The 18,646-nt window shown below is 48.9% G+C and overlaps 7 protein-coding genes across 7 annotated transcripts; 4 read left to right on the top strand and 3 right to left on the bottom strand.

Annotated features, from left to right (window-relative positions):
- Positions 1 to 156: 156 nt before the first annotated feature.
- On the bottom strand, positions 157 to 2,580 carry dscA (ubiquitin-protein ligase dscA; the record flags this gene model as incomplete). Its single annotated transcript, XM_040790215.1, has 1 exon — positions 157 to 2,580. One exon carries the CDS (start codon positions 2,578 to 2,580, stop codon positions 157 to 159), a length of 2,424 nt encoding a protein of 807 aa, XP_040647168.1.
- A 519-nt stretch (positions 2,581 to 3,099) lies between these two features.
- PGRI_025010 (putative NADH-ubiquinone oxidoreductase 14 kDa subunit) lies at positions 3,100 to 3,479 on the bottom strand (the record flags this gene model as incomplete). The annotated part of the gene is made up of 2 exons (XM_040790214.1): positions 3,100 to 3,332; positions 3,446 to 3,479. 2 exons carry the CDS (start codon positions 3,477 to 3,479, stop codon positions 3,100 to 3,102), a joined length of 267 nt encoding a protein of 88 aa, XP_040647167.1.
- A 293-nt stretch (positions 3,480 to 3,772) lies between these two features.
- PGRI_025000 (uncharacterized protein) lies at positions 3,773 to 7,176 on the top strand (the record flags this gene model as incomplete). Its single annotated transcript, XM_040790213.1, has 7 exons — positions 3,773 to 4,000; positions 4,078 to 5,192; positions 5,248 to 5,531; positions 5,592 to 5,663; positions 5,838 to 5,961; positions 6,397 to 6,913; positions 6,970 to 7,176. 7 exons carry the CDS (start codon positions 3,773 to 3,775, stop codon positions 7,174 to 7,176), a joined length of 2,547 nt encoding a protein of 848 aa, XP_040647166.1.
- Positions 7,177 to 7,554: 378 nt separating this feature from the next.
- Positions 7,555 to 9,341, bottom strand: PGRI_024990 (guanosine diphosphatase; the record flags this gene model as incomplete). Its single annotated transcript, XM_040790212.1, has 3 exons — positions 7,555 to 7,612; positions 7,665 to 9,024; positions 9,074 to 9,341. The coding sequence occupies 3 exons, from the start codon at positions 9,339 to 9,341 to the stop codon at positions 7,555 to 7,557; spliced, it is 1,686 nt and encodes a 561-aa protein (XP_040647165.1).
- Positions 9,342 to 10,148: 807 nt separating this feature from the next.
- PGRI_024980 (putative translation initiation factor IF3) lies at positions 10,149 to 10,838 on the top strand (the record flags this gene model as incomplete). The annotated part of the gene is made up of 1 exon (XM_040790211.1): positions 10,149 to 10,838. One exon carries the CDS (start codon positions 10,149 to 10,151, stop codon positions 10,836 to 10,838), a length of 690 nt encoding a protein of 229 aa, XP_040647164.1.
- A 486-nt stretch (positions 10,839 to 11,324) lies between these two features.
- On the top strand, positions 11,325 to 12,898 carry PGRI_024970 (translation elongation factor Tu; the record flags this gene model as incomplete). The annotated part of the gene is made up of 5 exons (XM_040790210.1): positions 11,325 to 11,487; positions 11,543 to 11,571; positions 11,641 to 11,903; positions 11,964 to 12,649; positions 12,717 to 12,898. 5 exons carry the CDS (start codon positions 11,325 to 11,327, stop codon positions 12,896 to 12,898), a joined length of 1,323 nt encoding a protein of 440 aa, XP_040647163.1.
- Positions 12,899 to 14,133: 1,235 nt separating this feature from the next.
- Positions 14,134 to 18,150, top strand: PGRI_024960 (Esterase, SGNH hydrolase-type; the record flags this gene model as incomplete). The annotated part of the gene is made up of 9 exons (XM_040790209.1): positions 14,134 to 14,213; positions 14,269 to 14,351; positions 14,411 to 14,657; positions 14,713 to 14,968; positions 15,019 to 15,211; positions 15,815 to 15,884; positions 15,939 to 15,989; positions 16,048 to 16,211; positions 16,274 to 18,150. The coding sequence occupies 9 exons, from the start codon at positions 14,134 to 14,136 to the stop codon at positions 18,148 to 18,150; spliced, it is 3,021 nt and encodes a 1,006-aa protein (XP_040647162.1).
- Between the last annotated feature and the right edge of the window lie 496 nt (positions 18,151 to 18,646).

Raw genomic sequence — 18,646 nt, 5'->3', positions numbered from 1 at the left:
TATGAATGGCTTGGTTTATTTCCTTGTAGAGAGATCATGGTTCATATGTCCAGGTGATGTGTATCCAGGGCTAGATCATGCAAATCTCAACATTGTAATGCAGCAAGTCCGTGTACAGGGGGATGATATCATGTATGAAAAGCATTACAGCAGAAGCTATACAGGAGGTATGGAATCACGGCATATCGGACACTGGAGACGAAGTCTCATCCAGCTTTCTAGACAGGCAGTGTGGAAGATATGACGACAAGGAGTGACCATGTACAACCGGCGACTCAAGATACTCGAGGCTCCATCGGTGACGCTACTTCCACCAGAGGCAGAAAGCGCCGGAAGGACAGGCACCTCGATATCCTGCATGCATATCGCACAGTCGAACACGGCCTTCTTGCGGTCTTTCTGCTGCTTATCGTCATCCTTGGAGTCACTGACCAGATCTCGTTCATCGCCCCGCAGGGATGCGATCGACAAAACGCCACCACCAGCTTCGAGATCTTCGTCCGCACCGGATAAATCGCGCAACGTTGGATGGTAATCGTATGCATGAGGCGCCCAGCCACGAGGCACAAAGAAGCGTGGCCCGAGAACGTCCTGGCTGACCAACATCCAAGCTTGAAGCCACATCCATCCAGTCATGATGAATGCGCTTGTATAGTCGGGGCGGATAAACAACACATTTCCCCGTGCCGTGAGAAAGTACAGGAATGGGAAGAGGCGGAGAACACTCTGGCCAGCAACAAAGTCCCATCGAAGGGCCTTGCGGCAATTTCGCATCACGTTTCGGTATATCTGTGGAACCCAGAAGGAGAGATAAATTGCAGCCAAGAATCGGGTGTAGATTGAGCCGAGGCGCCTCGGCAGGAGGAAAGCCCAGATTGACAGGATGAGCATACCAAACAGCGCAAGATAGAACCGTGCATACATTGTTCCTACATCACTGCGGATTTGCCTTGGCGTTGGGGGAGTGGTTCGGGTGGGTGGCGGTGGGGAATCCATCTCATCTTCGGGGGCATCTTGGTCAGGCGACAAGATAATTGGGGTGGCACCCGAGTCCCGCACTGTCGGGGTAGTGGTGGGCAAAGGCAAAGTTTCAGGGCGAGTAATTGGAGCTGATGTATTTGGTGGACGATCTTGCTCTCTTCTTTCTGGCTCTTGCACGGCCCATATTTCCATCATGAACTTCATTCCGATATAACTCACAGACAGGAACGCCAAAAATGACGCAGTGGCTAGAACCAAGAAAGATACTGCCTCGTATAGTTCCAAAACAATGAATGTTAAAACAAATGCATCGCCGAGCGCCATCAATGCGATGGTGTAGAAGCTGATCCGACTCCGGGTAGAAGGCGTCGAAGCCTCTTTGATCTGTCGGAGAAGTAGGGTGATCTGTGCAACAAAAACACCAGAAACAACGAAAATGAGACGAGCTGCATATTTACTGTACTCTTCATGCTTAGGCCCAGTCACATAGAGCGAATCAGAAGGAGGGAACTCGGGGGTTCCTTTCGTCTGAAGTATGTACCCGCAGTCTGGGGAGAAGACAACAGCAGACATGACCATAAGGGGAGGATCTGGGATTGGGGCCCCCATAGGATATCTGAGCTCTTGCTCCATACGCTCCAATAACAACCGGTCAGCAGGGGCATCCCCAATAATGACTGGATGCTGCTGCAAGTAGATGATATGTTCACATTTAGGCGCAGGGAATTCCATCTGCTCTGTCCCCGCCAGAGAAGCCCAGGGAAACAGTGTAGGGGGTCGATTTTGCTTCCCCGAGATCGTGTCCGTCAGCGACTGGAGAAGAAGCTCATGGGAGAGTGTGTAAGTGTCAGAAGATAGCATGAAATGCGGTAACGAGAAGACCCCGCCAAATTTCTCGCTAGAAGTAGTCAAAATGATACTTCCGGTGTCTGGGAAGTGCACACCAAACAACGAGATGTACCAGGTACTTCCCCAGAAGTCCTCACTTTCAACCATCAAACTGGCTCGCATCTCTCTCAAAAGTCCATCGCCCATCTGAAGCTCTTCGCCACCACCCTCTTCAAGATCGAAGTAAAATGTGCCCGCGTTGCCAGTGATATTATGGCTGAATTCATGAGTGAAGTATTCGTGTTCTTCAGCGATGGCAGTGGTGTTCAGAGGTTCACGGCGATCAGTACCCTCAGTTTTCCGAACCCAGTCCCCCCGAAGCTTTCCGGTCGAGTTGCGATATACTGGAAGCAGGAGCTTGGTCAGGTTCAACGTGGGCGACACGGTGGGATCTTCTAGACCATCCGGAGGTTCCAATCCGGCATTTGAGACGGCCGATTGTAACTGATGGCGAGCCAGATCTTTGGCCTGAGGGAAAAGGTCCCAAGCATAGCTATCATTTCCCCTTAATCCCGAGAAAGGAAGCCATCGATTGGCGGGCGGATCAAAGTCACCCAATTTTGAGCCATTCAAAAGCCGAAGGACCTGTCGCTCATGCTCAAGTTCACGTTGCCGTGCCCGGTCTTCATCGATCAATGGCGGTCGAGACTGGGAACTGAGTATGAGGTAGAACACCAGCAAAAAGAAGAAAAAGGAGCCGCGGTTATCCATCTATGCCACGGAGTCTCGGCATCGGACTGTTCCTCAAAGACAGACGATAAGCATCGCGATGAAGAGAAACAAAAGACCCGAGAATTACCGGGGAGCTCGATTAAGTTACAGAGGGAACAAACAGGAAAAAAATAATGAATGACGAGGGGAGTATTAGGAGGAGTTTACGGGAGCGAGTTGATGATGTACTCGACCCCGGGGAGCCTGCCCGCCGGGCACCCACTCCTTGCTGACTCATGACGCCTCAGACATGATGGATGGGTCGATATCAACCTTGGAAACGTTCTACTTCGGGATTTATACCCCGTGAGATTAAAAACGAGATAGGCAAATTGAAGACTGTTCTTATCCAGGATTTAGAAGAATAGATCAAAAATATAAGAGATGTCAATGCATCTGTGGCAAGAATTGTCCACTAAATGCGAAGACCCGAATGCTGATATCAAACCGGTTGAATTTTGGTACAAATAGAAAAACGCATACACAATGTGACCATCTCAATCATAATAGCTCTTTGCTTTATGATGCAGCAGCCAAGACACCACCCTCAGGTTTCTCATCCCGCCGCCGACGCTTCTCGAGAATGGCCTCGCGGCGCTGTGCAAGCATCTTCAATTGTCTGCTCTCAACACCCTGGAGCCAGTAGCCAAAGCTTCCACCAACGCCAGCAAAAAGAGGGTAGACCCAGAGGGATTCCTTGGCGAGGATCGGACGCATCTCGATACCGAGTTGCCAGAGGCGGACGGCAATGCCTGCGGGATCAACGCGGTTAGTTCCAATGGCCATGCAAATAAATTGAACAATCATGTTATCAAGAGGCATGCTCTTGTAATAAGTTGAACTCCGGGGAAAGATATGTACGTACCGAAGCCGCTCCAGAAGAGCACTTTGTGAACCATGATCGCGGTCGGGCGCGGGGTTGTGCTTGTAATTCGATTGCGGAGAGGGACCCGAGAAAAAGGATCAGGGCGGTAGATAGGTGGATTGGCTAATTCAATACCAATACGGCCGGGGGTAAATGGAGGCGGAATTGGAGGTTGCCGTCGCAATAGTACAGGAGAGACGAGGTTGAAGCAAATCAACGGGCCGCAGTTCCCAATCACGGAATAACCATTCTTCCGATAACAGTTGTTATCGCTTATCGCTCGCGCGACTTTGAATCTCTCCACTTGTCCAGGGCAACCGTGTTACCATGGCTTCTGATGAGACAATGGATGATTCCCAGGGGGCAGACGATGTCCGTCCTACAGATAAACAGCCTATTGATATCGAGAGTGTGAAGCGCAAGAAGTTCAAGACCGATGACCTTCCCTTGTCTGCCGCGCAGCATGCAGTCATTGACAAGCTCCTACATTCATTCAAGAAGAAAGGTGGCTTTGATAGTGTTCGCAAACAGATATGGGCTGACTTCAATGACGGGGTATGACAGCTTTCTGAGATAGTTCTTGCGAGAGATTATTCATATTCCTTTGCGCTCTGCTAATTCTATCCGAACAGGAACTTCGAACCAATTTTACCGACAAGTTGGTCGCACTTGCAGAGTCAGAGATTGATCGCGAGCCGGCGCTGTTGTCCCGCGAGAGAGGAAAAGCAGCGACACTCATCGAGGGCGCGGTAGACCGTGGTGATGTTTACAAAAGCGTGGAGGACTCCATTGACCAATTAGCGTCCAAACACCTAGATTTTATCCTCGAAAGTGTTCGCGAGATCCGATGCCAGGATGTTGGAGAGGAAGTAGCCGCCCGTGAACTCGAGCTAGGGAACAAAACCGATGCAGATTACGAAGCCTACGTCAGCGCCCTGCGAGAGGAGCGGGAAAAAGTGTGGCGTGAAGAGGAGCGCAAACAAAGGGAAATCGAGGAGGAGGAAAAACGCATCAGGGATGAAGAACGCAAAAAGAAGCGCGAACTTGAACGTCAGAAAGACGATGAAGACCGGGCCCGGAGAAAGGAAATTGATGAACAGCGGCGAGCTGATCGTGAGCGCCAACGCGAAGAGCAACGAATTATCGACGAGCAGCGAGAACGAGAGCGGGATGAAAGATATGAGCGACGAAGACGAGAAGATAGGGAGCGATATCGAGGGTGGGACCGCGACCGCAGTCGAACTCGAGATAGAGACCGTTTCCGTGATCGCTCTCCGGCCTATCGCTCTGACCGTGGTTTATCCCCTTGGCCACGGGATTCAAAACACGACAAGTCATCTACGTCTAATGCTCCCACTCCTGTGCTGCCGCCCCTTGTGGATGAGAAGTCACTTGAAGAGGCTGCTTTGCAAATGCTTTTGAAAGAAGGCGAAGAACTTGCAGCCAAGGCTCGACAGAAGCCCGAGTTTGACTTTGAAGAGGCCGAGGCTATCGAAAACGGACTGAAACCGCCAGGATCAACATTAGGGCCGGCCAAGAGCGCCAATGATTCCAGATTCTCCAATACGTCTACCAGGGCAGTTAGTGTATCCCGAGATACTGACGCAAGGCGTGGTTCATTTGCAGACCGTGGTGATCGCACCCGACATTTGACACGGGATCGAAGCCGTAGTCGTTCGCGTCGACGGCGCACATCCCGTTATGATACAGACCGTCGACGCCAACGGTCCCGGGAGGCTTCTGTGAGGTCTCGAGATCGTGATATGGATGCACGTCGTGGCTACCGTGACTTCCGGGATGAGCGAGGTGGTGGAAGCTACAGGCCAAGCCGTCGCAGCCGCAGTCGATCCACCGGCCGGCGTGACCGGGACCGCAGCGTTGGCCGAGATAGAGATAGAATTCGGGATCGATCGCGGTCCAGAGACCGCAGCCGCAACCGCGACCGAGATCATGACAACTATCGTCCTCGGCGCAGTCGGCCCTCTCGCTCACCCGTACGCCGACGTTCTCGCAGCCGCTCACGCTCACGTCCTCGTGCTCGCGACCGCCCTCGGTCACGATCTCGATCTACTCGACGACGGTCTCGGTCCCGGCGTCGCTCCCCTTCCCCTACTCTAGATATTGACCGCTACGTGCCCTCCACCAGCAACCGGAGCAAGTCACCACGCCGCCGGGTCCGATCTCCAGAGCGAGAGCGAGATCGAGAACCCCGACCCCGGTTAGCCGACATTGACCGCTACAAACCTGCATCTGAACGGGAAAAGGATCCGACTCAAGGAAAAGAGGGAGATCTTGAGGTTGGCATAGAAAAAGAAAAGGAGAAGGAGACAGAAAAGGAAAAAGACAAAGAGAAGGATCCTGATGGTCGTCGGCCTCGTCGACGAACCCCTAGTCGCCGAAGGAGCCCTAGTCGCCGAAGGAGCCCTAGCCGACGAAGGAGCCCTAGCCGACGAAGAAGCCCAAGTCGACGGCGAAGTCGAAGTCGCAGAAGAAACCGGAGCCGATGATTTGCAGGTGTTTTACCAACCGGCTTGCTTTTTATTAAACTACATAGTACCTTGTAATAATAAGATGTAAGGTCCAATGGACTATAAACAATTTGAATATCCTTACCATCTACAATCTGCTCTCAAGTATTCCGTCTAAACTGAGGCTCAAAATCACTCAAGGCTGATGTACCTACCTAGATCGTCGTCGACCTCATAAGATGCACCCATCCATGGATGGACCTTCCATCGATAGTCGATAAGCTTATCCGTTATCAGTTCTCCACCCAACCTTGGAAAAAAGTTGAAAATGCCCTCCAAGCAGACTCGCCAACTTCCACTTTTCCAACACACAGACAAAACCTGCGGGCTATTGGACACTAAGACCACATTTAGTCATATAAAAAAACCTTGCTATATTTTACCAGCACCCCTTCTAACCCTCATATCCCACATCAACATCAGAATCCTCCAAAAGTCTCTGCGGCTCCCAGCAAACCACATACTTCCGAACACCCAAAACATGTCCAAAGCAACGACAAGATCTGAGGCTGCTGGAAGCAATCCCTCTTTACAATCCCTCAACCTAACAGACCGCACCGCATCCCATAGACAGCGCGCCAGATCTGTTCAATTATCCGACTCCGATCCAACCTCTTCCTCGGGCTCATCTTCGGATGATGACAGCGAGAGTGAAGGTGAAGACGAACAACATTCAGACCAAGAAATGAATCATCCCGGAGATTCGAGCACCAATGCTCACTCCTCTGATCCCTCCTCTTCACTACCTCACATCGCTGGCCGCCCGAAACCGCGCATACATCGCATGAAAGCTGATTCGGAAATTTTGTCGCGGCTCAACGCTTTCTTGCCGAAGATGAAGGATGCAAATGAGGATTTGCAGAGGCAGATTGAAGCTGGAAAGGCTGGGGATCTGGTTCTCGATAATGCAGATGAAAATGGGGAGCAGTATATTGAAATGGTAAGGTTTATTGCTTGTGCTTGGTGATTTCGATCGGCTTTGCTAATCGATTTTAGGATCTTGGTCTTGGGGTTCTAGAAGAGAAACGCGATGGTGATTCTTCGAGTGATGAGGAGAGTGATAGCGAAGAGTCTAAGGGTGCCACTAGGGCTGGGAAGACCCCCCAGGAGGTGAACGACTCAGATATCATTGGGAAGCTTATGGGAGGCAAGAATAAGAAGTCGCATACCGATAAGCCATCAATCGAGGAGATGGCTCAGTAAACACTTGTTTAGTTTGGTGATGTGCCATTATGACATTTGGTTAAGATGGATGTGTTGTCTTGATTTAATCATGGCGATTTACTGGCTTGACATTTATTTGCATATCGTGGGCTCCGTGTTATCATTTAGCGTCGAATTCTTTGTTTTTCCCCCTACACAGGTGGCAGCAAACCAATTGAAAAAAATAACCATACATTCATTCCCTATGTATGCACCTCGTCAGAAATCAAGTCTAGATAAGAGACATGGAAGAAAAAGAAAATAGTGAAACAAAACACAAGCATATCGCGAATCTCTATATATGCATGAACCCATCACACACTATGATCGAATGACGTTATTAAAAAGTGATAATTTTGCGTTTCGCCGTCTCGTTGCTTAGACCACTTCCTTGATACGGCAAGTCCAGCCAGATTCCTGGCTCAGGAGAGGCAAGCTATAGCAGGTCAGTATACTGATTAAAAAGAGATAGGAAGGGGTGAACTAACCTCGCACCAAGACACCAGCCCAGCTCGTTGTTCTTGATCTTCTTGGCGATCTTGACCTCGCGGGACAGGGGCATTTCGTAACCAGTGTGCAGCAGACCCATCATGAAGCTGAGGTCCATGCACCAATCCGGACGATCCCGAAGTTGCACGAGCGCATTATCCTCACCCTCAAACTTGACGGCCTCGAAACCCTTCCACTCGCTCTCGCCAGCGCAAACGGTGGATGTCAGCTGGCTAAGCTCATCCAGAGTGAAAGATTCGGGCATGCCGAGAGGAGCGGTGCGGTCGAAGAAATAAGAGAAAATGTAAACGTCCTCTCGGGCGAAAGTCTTCGCGAGAGAGGGCTGGTGCACGCCGTTGAAGGAGCAGGGCGCAAGCTTGCAGTCGGTGTTCTTCTTCAGAATCTTCTCGGCGATACCACGGCACTGGGCGGCCATAGACTTGTCCTTCGGGCCGACCATGATCACTTCGACTTTAGGCCCCAGAGGATGGTCAGCGGGGAATTTGAGTGTAACTTTCTTCTTCATTCCAGGGCCAATGCAGGGGTTAGTGATGGGCTGTTCAACCCAGGTCAGGTCCTTGGGGCTCTGGGCTAGCATCGCCTCCACGACGACGGTGTTCATGGCCTCACGAGCGGACATGAGACCGTATCCTAGATGGGAGTGCTGGTACAGCTCGAATTGGCGTCCACCGAAGTTAAGGTCATACTTGTGGTCACCGGCGGCGAGGTGCTCCGGCATACCACCAGCCTTGCTCTGCTCAAAGGTAGGCTGGAAGACGATCTGAGTCGAACCGCCACCTAGATCAAAGATAGCAGCCGTGGGAGTCTCATCCGGGCCACCGATCTTGCCCAACAGGTAGTTCGTTGTAATCCAAGCGTAGACACCTTCGTCCGAACCATCCATGATCTGGACACCGCCCTTCTCCTTGGACACAACGGGGAAGGGGTAGACGGTCTCCAGGCGGTGTCTAACAGCTTCCAGAATCTTGTCGCTCATTTCAGGACCTAGAAGACGAAGTCCGGCGGTGGCCTTGACGGCAACAGGAGAACACGATCTGTACTCTTCAGGAACCGACTTCACAGCGACATCCATAAGAGGGTCTAGACTCATGGCTGCACCCTCAGCATCCTCTCTAAAAGAACTGAGACCGGAGCCTCCTTCCTTCGGTTTCGTTTGTTCGAACACCTCGTTCTCAAGTTCTGGAGTAGGGCCGCAGTTGTTGAATCGGTATACATGAATCCGGGATCCAGTGCTACCAGCATCGATCATAAGAGCGTATTGAATAAGAGGCTTGGAGGAATCAAATGGCTTGGTGCATACTCTCGAAGTGGACGCGCCACCATTTGAAGGTGGTTGCTCTGCAAATAATCAGTTCTGCGAACGGCAGCGCGCAAGGGGAACACCGACCGTTGGTAAGACTCGAAGCACTCGGCTGGGATGGGGAAAGCCACATCAAAACCATGAAAATGAAGGCAATGATTGCCCCCGTCTTCAAGTAACGCGATCTCTGTGTCTGCGCCATGTTGACGGGTTGTTGTTTGTCGGGAATTTGGTTGGACTGAATAGGCTGCGAGATAGCAGGTATGTTGCCACGGGAGATGGAGCGGTGACGGCTGGATGAATGTATGTTGTCAGATTTGCTGTTATGGGTTTCCTTGTCGACTCCAGTCGACATTCGAGCAGTTGTCGAATTATAAAGGTGTAGTGACAGGTGGCGTTTGTCGCTGCCAAAAGAATGGGTGAACGATCGTACGAGGTTAAGAGAAAGGATTAAAAAAATAAGCGACCATTGATCCCAATGTCCTCCAAAAACACCAAGCCAGTCTTTGAAGAAAAAAAGTGGTGGATGTAAAAAGGGAAATTGTCAGGAGGAAAGGAGATTCAGGGTTTCATGGTTGTGGCGCAGATGTGGCGTTGAATACATGCATGGATGTACTCCGGACTCTGTCCAGACCATCCAAAATCTGCGCACGTTAGGAATGTATGATATAAAACTACAAAGTTATGTCTACCAAGTCTCAATGTCCTACAAAGTGCAACTTGCGTTGCTAGCTTATAATACATAATTGATCAATTTATTCAAAGTCATCTGGGCAGTATGTCCCTACTCCCCCGACTGAGAGAGAAATGTTTATTCACCGTACGTCAAGATGACTGGTTTTTAATCCGCGTTGGATGCCGGATATTCTTGCTAGGCAGTAATTCCAGACTACTTGATATGCACATAAGTATCATGATTTGGCCGGAAGCATCGAAGCTTCTAAGGTTGGTATGTAGATACAGTCGTGCCCAGCAAGGTGGTTCATGTTTGTCGTGTTTGCATTCAGCCGGACTCGACTTCCCCGTATTTAGCGGCCATCATCAACTGTTCAACTCAATCTCCTCTGTATTTTATCGTTGCAACCCACCATATTTCTCCTCCTTGGCGAACCCTGCCTTCCCTCAACGACTCGTACTGCAGTTCCAGCTCCCAGCTGACAATATGAACCACACACGCGGTCTCCTGTCATCCACCCAGGTCCTCCGCCAAATATTCACCGCATCCGTTCGCACTCCCAGAGTTGGCATTCTTTCATTCAAGCTTCTTCAGAATGCCCCCCAGAGTCGGTTTTTCCAACAATCCCGTTGTCTAAAGCTTCGCGAATATCGACCACCTGTCGAGAAACCCCCGATAAACGAAGCGATCCGTGCGTCATTTGTCCAAGTTGTGAATGATGAAGGCGACCTCGACCCTCCGACCAGACTAGAGGATGTCCTTGAAAGCTTTGACCATGCCGAGTTCTTTCTTCTTCAGGTGCAAGAAGGAGACCATGACAACCCGCCAGTTTGCAAGATATACAATAAGAAAGAAGTGCGAGCACATGAAAAGGCCAAAGCAAAGTCAGCTCGCGAGACCAAGGTTATATTCAAACAAATTGAGCTCAACTGGGCAATTGATGCCCATGACCTGTCACACCGCCTGAAGCAACTCTCAACCTTTTTGGAGAAAGGCCGCAGGGTGGAAATCCTATTGACCACCAAAAAGCGCAAGCGCAACCCCACAGTTGATGAGATCAAACAGGTCATGCAGAGTGTGTTGGACACAATCAGAGAGGCTGGTGGAACTCAGACCAAGGCAATGGAGGGAGAACCGGGAAAGCAACTTAGGATTACTGCACAGAAGATTAACTAGAGGACAGCACTACGCATGTATATTATATCACATCGAATTGTATAACATGTCAACAGTTGTATAACTAGCGCTATTTGTTATCACTGTTAGATTATTCAACCATTTCAGGATCTAAGGACATGAATGCGTTGGATCCGTACACCATGATACCTAGTGTCACTCCATACTTCAAGTTGCAAGTGCGCTAGAGAGCTTCGACCATTAAAACCCTCCAAATTGAGACAATGCCACTGATCGTCAAGCAACACACATAAATACATTGATGTTTTATCTCCGATGTTCAACATCTACAACATATTCTATCCGTAATTCGAGGCCCGGTGATTGGTTGATGACTAAGCCTGCCCTGAGGATCCATTCATCCCGGAAGCCATCTACCTAAAAAATTTGGTGTTGATCTGGGTTTCTTCTCTTCCATCCTTACTCCATCTGTTCAATCCTTTCTTTTTGTTCTTGTTCCATCGTTTTTGTTTCGATTGAACCAAGATGTCGTCCATCTCCCGTTCATTGAACCTTCTGGCGCGCACCAGCCGGTCCTCCCTGCTGCGTCCGACTACCGTCAACCCCGTCCACCATGTCTTCAGCAACAAGGTGGCCAGCCGTGGATTGGCTACTGCTTTCGAGCGTAACAAGCCCCACGTGAACATTGGTAAGACCCTGTCCCTGGCGCATCACCCATATCCATGCTAACAGCCATTTTTTAGGTACCATTGGTCACGTCGATCACGGCAAGGTAAGCTATTCGCGACTTGTTCCGATGTCTCCGCTATCCGAGGATCGAATTTAACCCCTACGCCCATAGACTACCCTGACTGCCGCCATCACCAAGCACCAGGCCTCCAAGGGTCTTGCCAACTTCCTCGACTATGCCTCCATTGACAAGGCCCCTGAGGAGCGCAAGCGTGGTATCACCATCTCGACTGCCCACATTGAGTTTGCAACTGAGGACCGTCACTACGCCCACGTCGACTGCCCCGGTCACGCCGATTACATTAAGAACATGATTACTGGTGCCGCCAACATGGATGGTGCCATTGTCGTCGTTGCTGCCTCCGATGGTCAGATGTACGGCCCTAAATCTAGAAAGCCAGTTTGAATAATGTGCTGACGCAAATCACGCAATAGGCCCCAGACCCGTGAGCACTTGCTACTTGCCCGTCAAGTCGGTGTTCAGAAGATTGTTGTGTTCGTTAACAAGGTCGACGCTGTCGAGGACCCCGAGATGCTTGAGCTCGTCGAGCTCGAGATGCGTGAGCTGCTTTCCTCCTACGGATTCGAGGGTGAGGAGACTCCTATCGTCTTCGGCTCTGCTCTCTGCGCCCTCGAGGACCGTCGCCCCGATATTGGTACTGAGCAGATTGACAAGCTCATGAAGGCCGTGGACACTTGGATCCCTACCCCCGAGCGTGACATGGATAAGCCTTTCCTTATGTCCGTCGAGGAAGTCTTCTCTATTCCGGGTCGTGGTACTGTTGTCTCTGGCCGTGTTGAGCGTGGTCTCCTGAAGAAGGATACTGAGGTTGAAATTGTCGGTGCCACTGACTCCGGCAACCCCATCAAGACCAAGGTTACCGACATTGAGACTTTCAAGAAGTCCTGTGACGAGTCCCGTGCCGGTGACAACTCCGGTCTCCTGCTCCGTGGTGTCCGCCGTGAGGACATCCGCCGCGGCATGGTCGTTGCTGCCCCTAACAGCACCAAGGCCAACAACAAGTTCCTCGTGTCCATGTACGTCTTGACCGAGGCTGAGGGTGGTCGCCGTACTGGTTTCGGTGCCAACTACCGCCCCCAGGTCTACATCCGTACTGCTGGTAAGTTCGATTCCCGCCACTCTAATATAGTATCAAATCGATAGAAGGGATACTAACTATGCTCTAGATGAGGCTGGTGATCTCAGCTTCCCCGATGGCGATATGGCCAGACGTGTCCAACCCGGCGACAATGTTGAGATGATCCTCAAGACTCACCACCCTGTTGCTGCCGAGCCCGGTCAGCGCTTCAACATCCGTGAGGGTGGCCGCACCGTCGCCACTGGTCTGATTACCCGTGTCGTCGAGTAAACGGTCCGCTCACACCCATGGCCAGACAGACGAAATGTCTGACCCTTGTATTATGAACCCCTTTTCTTTACCATCTTGTTTGTTTTGGCACCTTTTATTCCACAGCGCGGGAATCATCGATCAGCACGAGGGATCCGGGGGTAAACCGGAGTTTTCGCTTGAATCTTGTTCATGTACCTCTACTGTCTTGGAGATGTAGTCGGATTTTCTTTCATTTCTCCACTCTCGTGAAAATGTATTCAGATCAAATTCTTCCTAGGCTCATATATAATTTTATTCCATGTGCAAGTCAATGTATGTTATCCTACTGGCCTCAATTGGTCTATTATATAAGAACGAATCTAGAATCTAGGTACATACCTAATCGAAATCGCATCGACGCCTGCCTCGTCCATCTTCCTCTACTTCCGTGAAAATCACAGTTCGTTCCTTGCCGAAGAACACTGTAAACTTAGTGTTCTCTTATCGTTCAAGAAATACAATGTGAACTGTGTTTGGTCTATTCCGTATTATGAGAAGTGCTAGTTCAATATGCAAAGTTATACATGGAAGTGGCATCTGTAGCACTTAGTATATGGTGATACGTTAGCATGACTCTACCAAGATCCGCCTTGAATGGGTAAAATGCTAAGTTATAATCACAACTGCTTTTCATATCAATGTATTAATCTCGTCTCGAATAGCGCCAAACTAGTATAAATCTAGTCGGACTTCTCTCCTCCGATACGAAGTGCGGGGGTAAAACTTGAGAAGGATACAAGCCTTGTTCCTCCAGATGTCTTAACCCTTACCTTAAAATTCTCCCATAGCCAAGCCGATAGTTTTACTAGGATTTGCATCTTGAACTGGAATGTATTATAAGCAGAGGGTTGGGATCATTCATCTAGTTCCACGTATAATTTCTTATCACGCCTTCTACAGGGCTAGATTGAGGTCAATCAACTTGAACCCACTACGTTATCAAACGCTCGCTTACGCAGTTCACGTTCATTAGTGTACTCTGTAGTTACCCAGTAATAACTTCAAAAAACCAGCCAACCCGGGGAAATGGAGAAATGCAGCCTATGATTATATTAAATAGATTAGGGAAAGCTCCACAAACAATACCGGATAAAAGGAACCAGATCCTACAATATATTTATATATATATATATATAAGGAAAAAGCCAAGGTATATGTAGCGGACCTTCCTGGCATTTTTGTTATTTTCAAAGAGTGCGATATTCTATGCCACCATGAAGCAGCGAGATGATCTTGGTTCTGTAGTTGCCACGCCCTTGGAATCTCAAGATGTACCAACTTATTTTTTTACATTGTAAGATATCCAATTGGCCTTAATTCATCGGACAGAAGCTTAATGACCTACACAGCGGGGATTCATACACCCAGACCGAGTTCGCTGTCGATGGCACACAGCCATCTACCACGAACCCGATGGGAAACCCGACGCTAGGTGAGTGCTATTCATCTGAATAAGTAAGGGTTAATCAAAATACTTATGAAGCCAAATAGGGACCGGTACAACGAGTGGTGGTACCAATTGGGTCGGATACCTGACCACCACATATAATGCCTCGCCAGTACTCAGCTACAACTTCGCAGTTGGAGGAGCGACAATCGACAACACTATTGTCGATACCAAGGTCAAGGATGTGACAACGCAAGTCCGGGACTTTGAGTTAGCATATAGCAAGAAGCCTGTATCTGCACCGTGGTCCTCAAATAATGCGGTGTTTGGGTTCTGGATTGGAATCAATGAGTATTGCTCCTCAATACCCTGTTGCTGGTTATGTTCTAATGTTTTCAATATATAGTATCGGCTGGGGTCATCAAGACACTCAACCTAGTGTACTTGTGCCGACATTAATGGCCCAGTACAGATGTCTTGTCGAGAAAATATATGCGTCTGGCGGACGGAAGTTCCTTTTCCTCAATGTCCCGCCTACAGATCGGAGTCCTATGATCATCAAAGAGGGACCAGAAGCCGTCAAACTATACGCTATGTGGGTGAAGGCTTACAACAGTGGCCTTCAATCAATGATTAATGACTTCAAGTCAAGTCACACCGACGTACGTGTTGACCTCTTTAAGTTATTTTCACTAAACTGACCTGATAATAGACTACTGTCGTTCTTTACGATACCTGGTCCTTTATGCCAAAGATCTTGGACGATCCTCAGACATATGGATTTCCAAATGCCACTTGTTTCAATGAGAATGGCACCTCGTGCATTTGGTGGAATCATTACCACCCTGGGCAGAACTACCATAAACTACAGGCAGCGGATATGATACAGTATCTGCATCCTCTCGGTGCTTGGTAGACTGATGAAGATAAAGATGGATAGAGATGTATTACAAGGGGATATAGAAAAAAAAAAAAAAAAAAAAAAAAAACAGGAAGAATAAAAATCTTTAGGATATGATACAGTATCTGCATCCTCTCGGTGCTTGGTAGACTGATGAAGAAAAAGATGGATAGAGATGTATTAAAAGGGGATATAGAAAAAAAAAAAAAAAAAAAAAAAAACAGGTAGAATAAATATCTTTAACACTGTCTGATAGTATAAACTCCGACGGACTTAACGGAAATCCCGTATTGCATCTGATTGGTCCGGACGAAATATCGTACCACCTCGGCCGAACTTGACGGACGAACATCTATGAGAACCACCAACTGATCAAGCTGTGGACTCTTAGACTCCTTTTTTTGTTCTTTTGTTTAAGATTACGTAGGATTTATATCTGAGTTCTAGGCTATCTTGAAGGTTTAAAGCTGTTGTGCCCCCTTGTTCTGTTATCTTCCTCGCCCACAAGACGATGCTGCACAACCTCCATCACTGATTTGATCTACTTCTCTAACAACACAACGTCAGCGGATGGTCTTATTCTTGAATCTCAACTGCACTGATTAAGATGGAATCCTCGGCAAACCAGGAACTACCACGGAAGAGGATGAGAAAGGGGACCAGAAGTTGCACAGAGTGTATGTGTCAAGTAATAAATTTTATATATATGCGCTAATAGCTTTCACTTATAGGTCGGCGACGCAAGATTCGATGCACATTTCATCCCAGTCGCCCGGCAGTCTGTAATGAGTGTCGGTCCAGAGGTACGAAATGTGTTGATCAAGAACATATGGTTATTAGCCCTCCATTATCCGGCTATCAGCGGAGCCCCCAACTAGGCGAACAACCGTACAGTCTCCGCGAGCGTGTTGCGCACCTGGAGAACCTTGTAGAGGGGTTAACCAAGCGACTAGACCAACAGGAATCTAGAGCTCGGCCTCGCGAGCACGATGCGACAAATCAATGTTGGTATATCCGGGATGCGTGAGAACTGATGCCGCGTGACTGACATTATACCATTATACAGCGGACAGTGTACAACCCAATTCAGGGCCACTGGCTACCGAGCCAGACGAACTTGGCCCGTCCAGTGACCAGATTTGCAATGCGCCTGTCCTACAGTTGTTTGATAACTATCTCGTGAGCCATGAAAAGGACTCATCGAATAATGATAAATTCGCCGGTGTTCAGGACATGTCGCCAAAGGCCGAAGCTGTGCGCGCCGAACTCATTTCTCTCCTTCCCCCCGCAGAGGATATGAATAATATATTGAACGCGTCCTTCTATTGGTTCGTGTGGCACGATAATTTCCCAGAGTTGTTCGATCGAGATGTCGACCGACTCATTTTTAATGAACATTGCCGCGATACACGAGTGGCTCCTGCCGAAGTCGCTAAGGCACTCGTGTGCCTATGCATCAGTGCGATCCATGCCCCGTCTACATTTGACTTTAATGCTTTAATCGTGCCATTTGAACCTCAAAGGTTCTATGCAAAATGCATTGAGATTGTGGACCGTTTAATTGTCCGTGATGACGACTTCGCGGCTACCTTGCCCGGTATAGAATGCCAGATGTTGCTCCAAAGGGCTCACTTGACTGATGGCCGGCTCCGGAAGGCTTGGCTGGTCATCCGCCGGGCAATCGAGTTTGCCCATCTAGCCGGAATGCATCTGTCCACTAAGGTTCCAATGCCAAGGGATTCTCTATATGAAAGGCGCTTGAAATTATGGTGTTCCCTGGCAACATCTGATCGATTCCTAAGTTTGATTCTTGGCCTGCCTTATGGTATCGCAGATCAATTCTTTTTGCCACAGGCAGAGCAACGCCTCAAGTCAAACCTATCAGCTCCCGAGGAATACATGTTGCGCATTGGCATTATCACGGGGCATATGGTTGATCGAAACCAAGACTCTTCCAAGATGACTCTGGCAGCGACATTACAACTGGATCAAGAGCTGCAGGATTCTTGGGCATCTATGCCAAGCCGCTACCAAGCCGCAGAGCCCTGCCAAAACGAGAAACAGGAACACTACAATGAGAGGGTCCCGTTGCAATTCATGCTCAAGTTACTGCGTGCTCTTCTCCATCTCCCATTAATGCTGCAATCCCCCGATGAGCCTCAATTCCGTCCTTGCCACACGATTGCAATCCAATCTGCAAGAGAAGGACTCAGTTTATACAAGGCCCTCCGATCCATCGCCAAACCCTCTTTGTGCAAAATGATTGACTTTATGGCGTTCACGCTCTGTCTTCTTATGATAATACACCTGGAAGGTTATTCCGATGAGAGCCCAGATCACAGTAAATATCAAGATGAACAAGACTGGGATATGGTAAAGAAGGTCATCGAGACCCTTCGTCTGGCAGCAACACAGCTTGGAGGCTCAGTTGCTGCCGAGTCTGCGAACATCCTCGGCACCATCTTCGATACCAGAGATTTTAAGCCCGATTGGAGCTCCATATCGAGCTGTAAAATCACAGTGCCCTATTTTGGTACTATCACAGTCAGTGCAGGAACCAAATTCTCCAAAGGTCGCCACAAAATCAAGGAGCAGCCATCGATAGTATTAGGAACGAATGGGTCGGAGGCTTCTTCTTCGGCACAATGCCCCAGTCAGCTCTATACAACGCCAGTGTCTGACCCTGAATGTGGACCAAGTACCAACACCAACACTGATTCCTTGAATGGTGCTCCTCTTACACCTACGATGCCTGGATATCCAGACGAGTCATTGCTTTCGAGAGCTGAAACAGTGACAAACCCATATGCCACCCTGGAGTTCAACGCATTTAGTGGACTGTTTGATGATTTTGGGCAGTATATGTGGCCAAACCACAGTGTTGACCTCGGACTTGACCAGGGCTGGAATCTAAACTGGTCAGATGGTGTACCACCACCATGAATTAGATACTCTTGTGGGTTTATTTCACTATTTGAAATCCGTATATGCTCTAAATTAGAACAGTTGACAATATATATTTTGTCGAAAGGAATGCGATTTTTATCATCTGAAGCGTGATTAATATCTGGACGGCACCGCTAGTTGATATCAGGTAGCATAAGAAATGATATCTCAATATTCTGTTGATCAAATGTAGAATAAAAACAAGAAACGGAAGTCCACAGTGGTCTAGAAGTGACGTTGTCGGCTCCGGGGGGTTAAAGGGGTTTATGTAAGACTGGTTTCCCCAGCATCGACCTCGGGACTTGATCATCTCAATGAACCCGTGAACGACCGTGTGATCTCTTCTTCCTATTTTCGCGTTTGATTAATCTGTTGCTTTTTCCAGTTACATGGTCCTCTAGATCCTAGTATATCTTTGCTCTTTTAACTCGCTGTTGCCACCTCACCACCTCACCACCCCCCTCCCCCGACATACACAGAGCAGAGGAAGATA

Source organism: Penicillium griseofulvum, assembly GCF_001561935.1.
Source record: "Penicillium griseofulvum strain PG3 chromosome Unknown contig_80, whole genome shotgun sequence".
In the NCBI taxonomy this organism is placed as follows: domain Eukaryota; kingdom Fungi; phylum Ascomycota; class Eurotiomycetes; order Eurotiales; family Aspergillaceae; genus Penicillium; species Penicillium griseofulvum.
The sequence above is the reverse complement of the archived record's forward strand: the minus strand, read 5'-3'. Positions and strand labels throughout refer to the sequence as shown.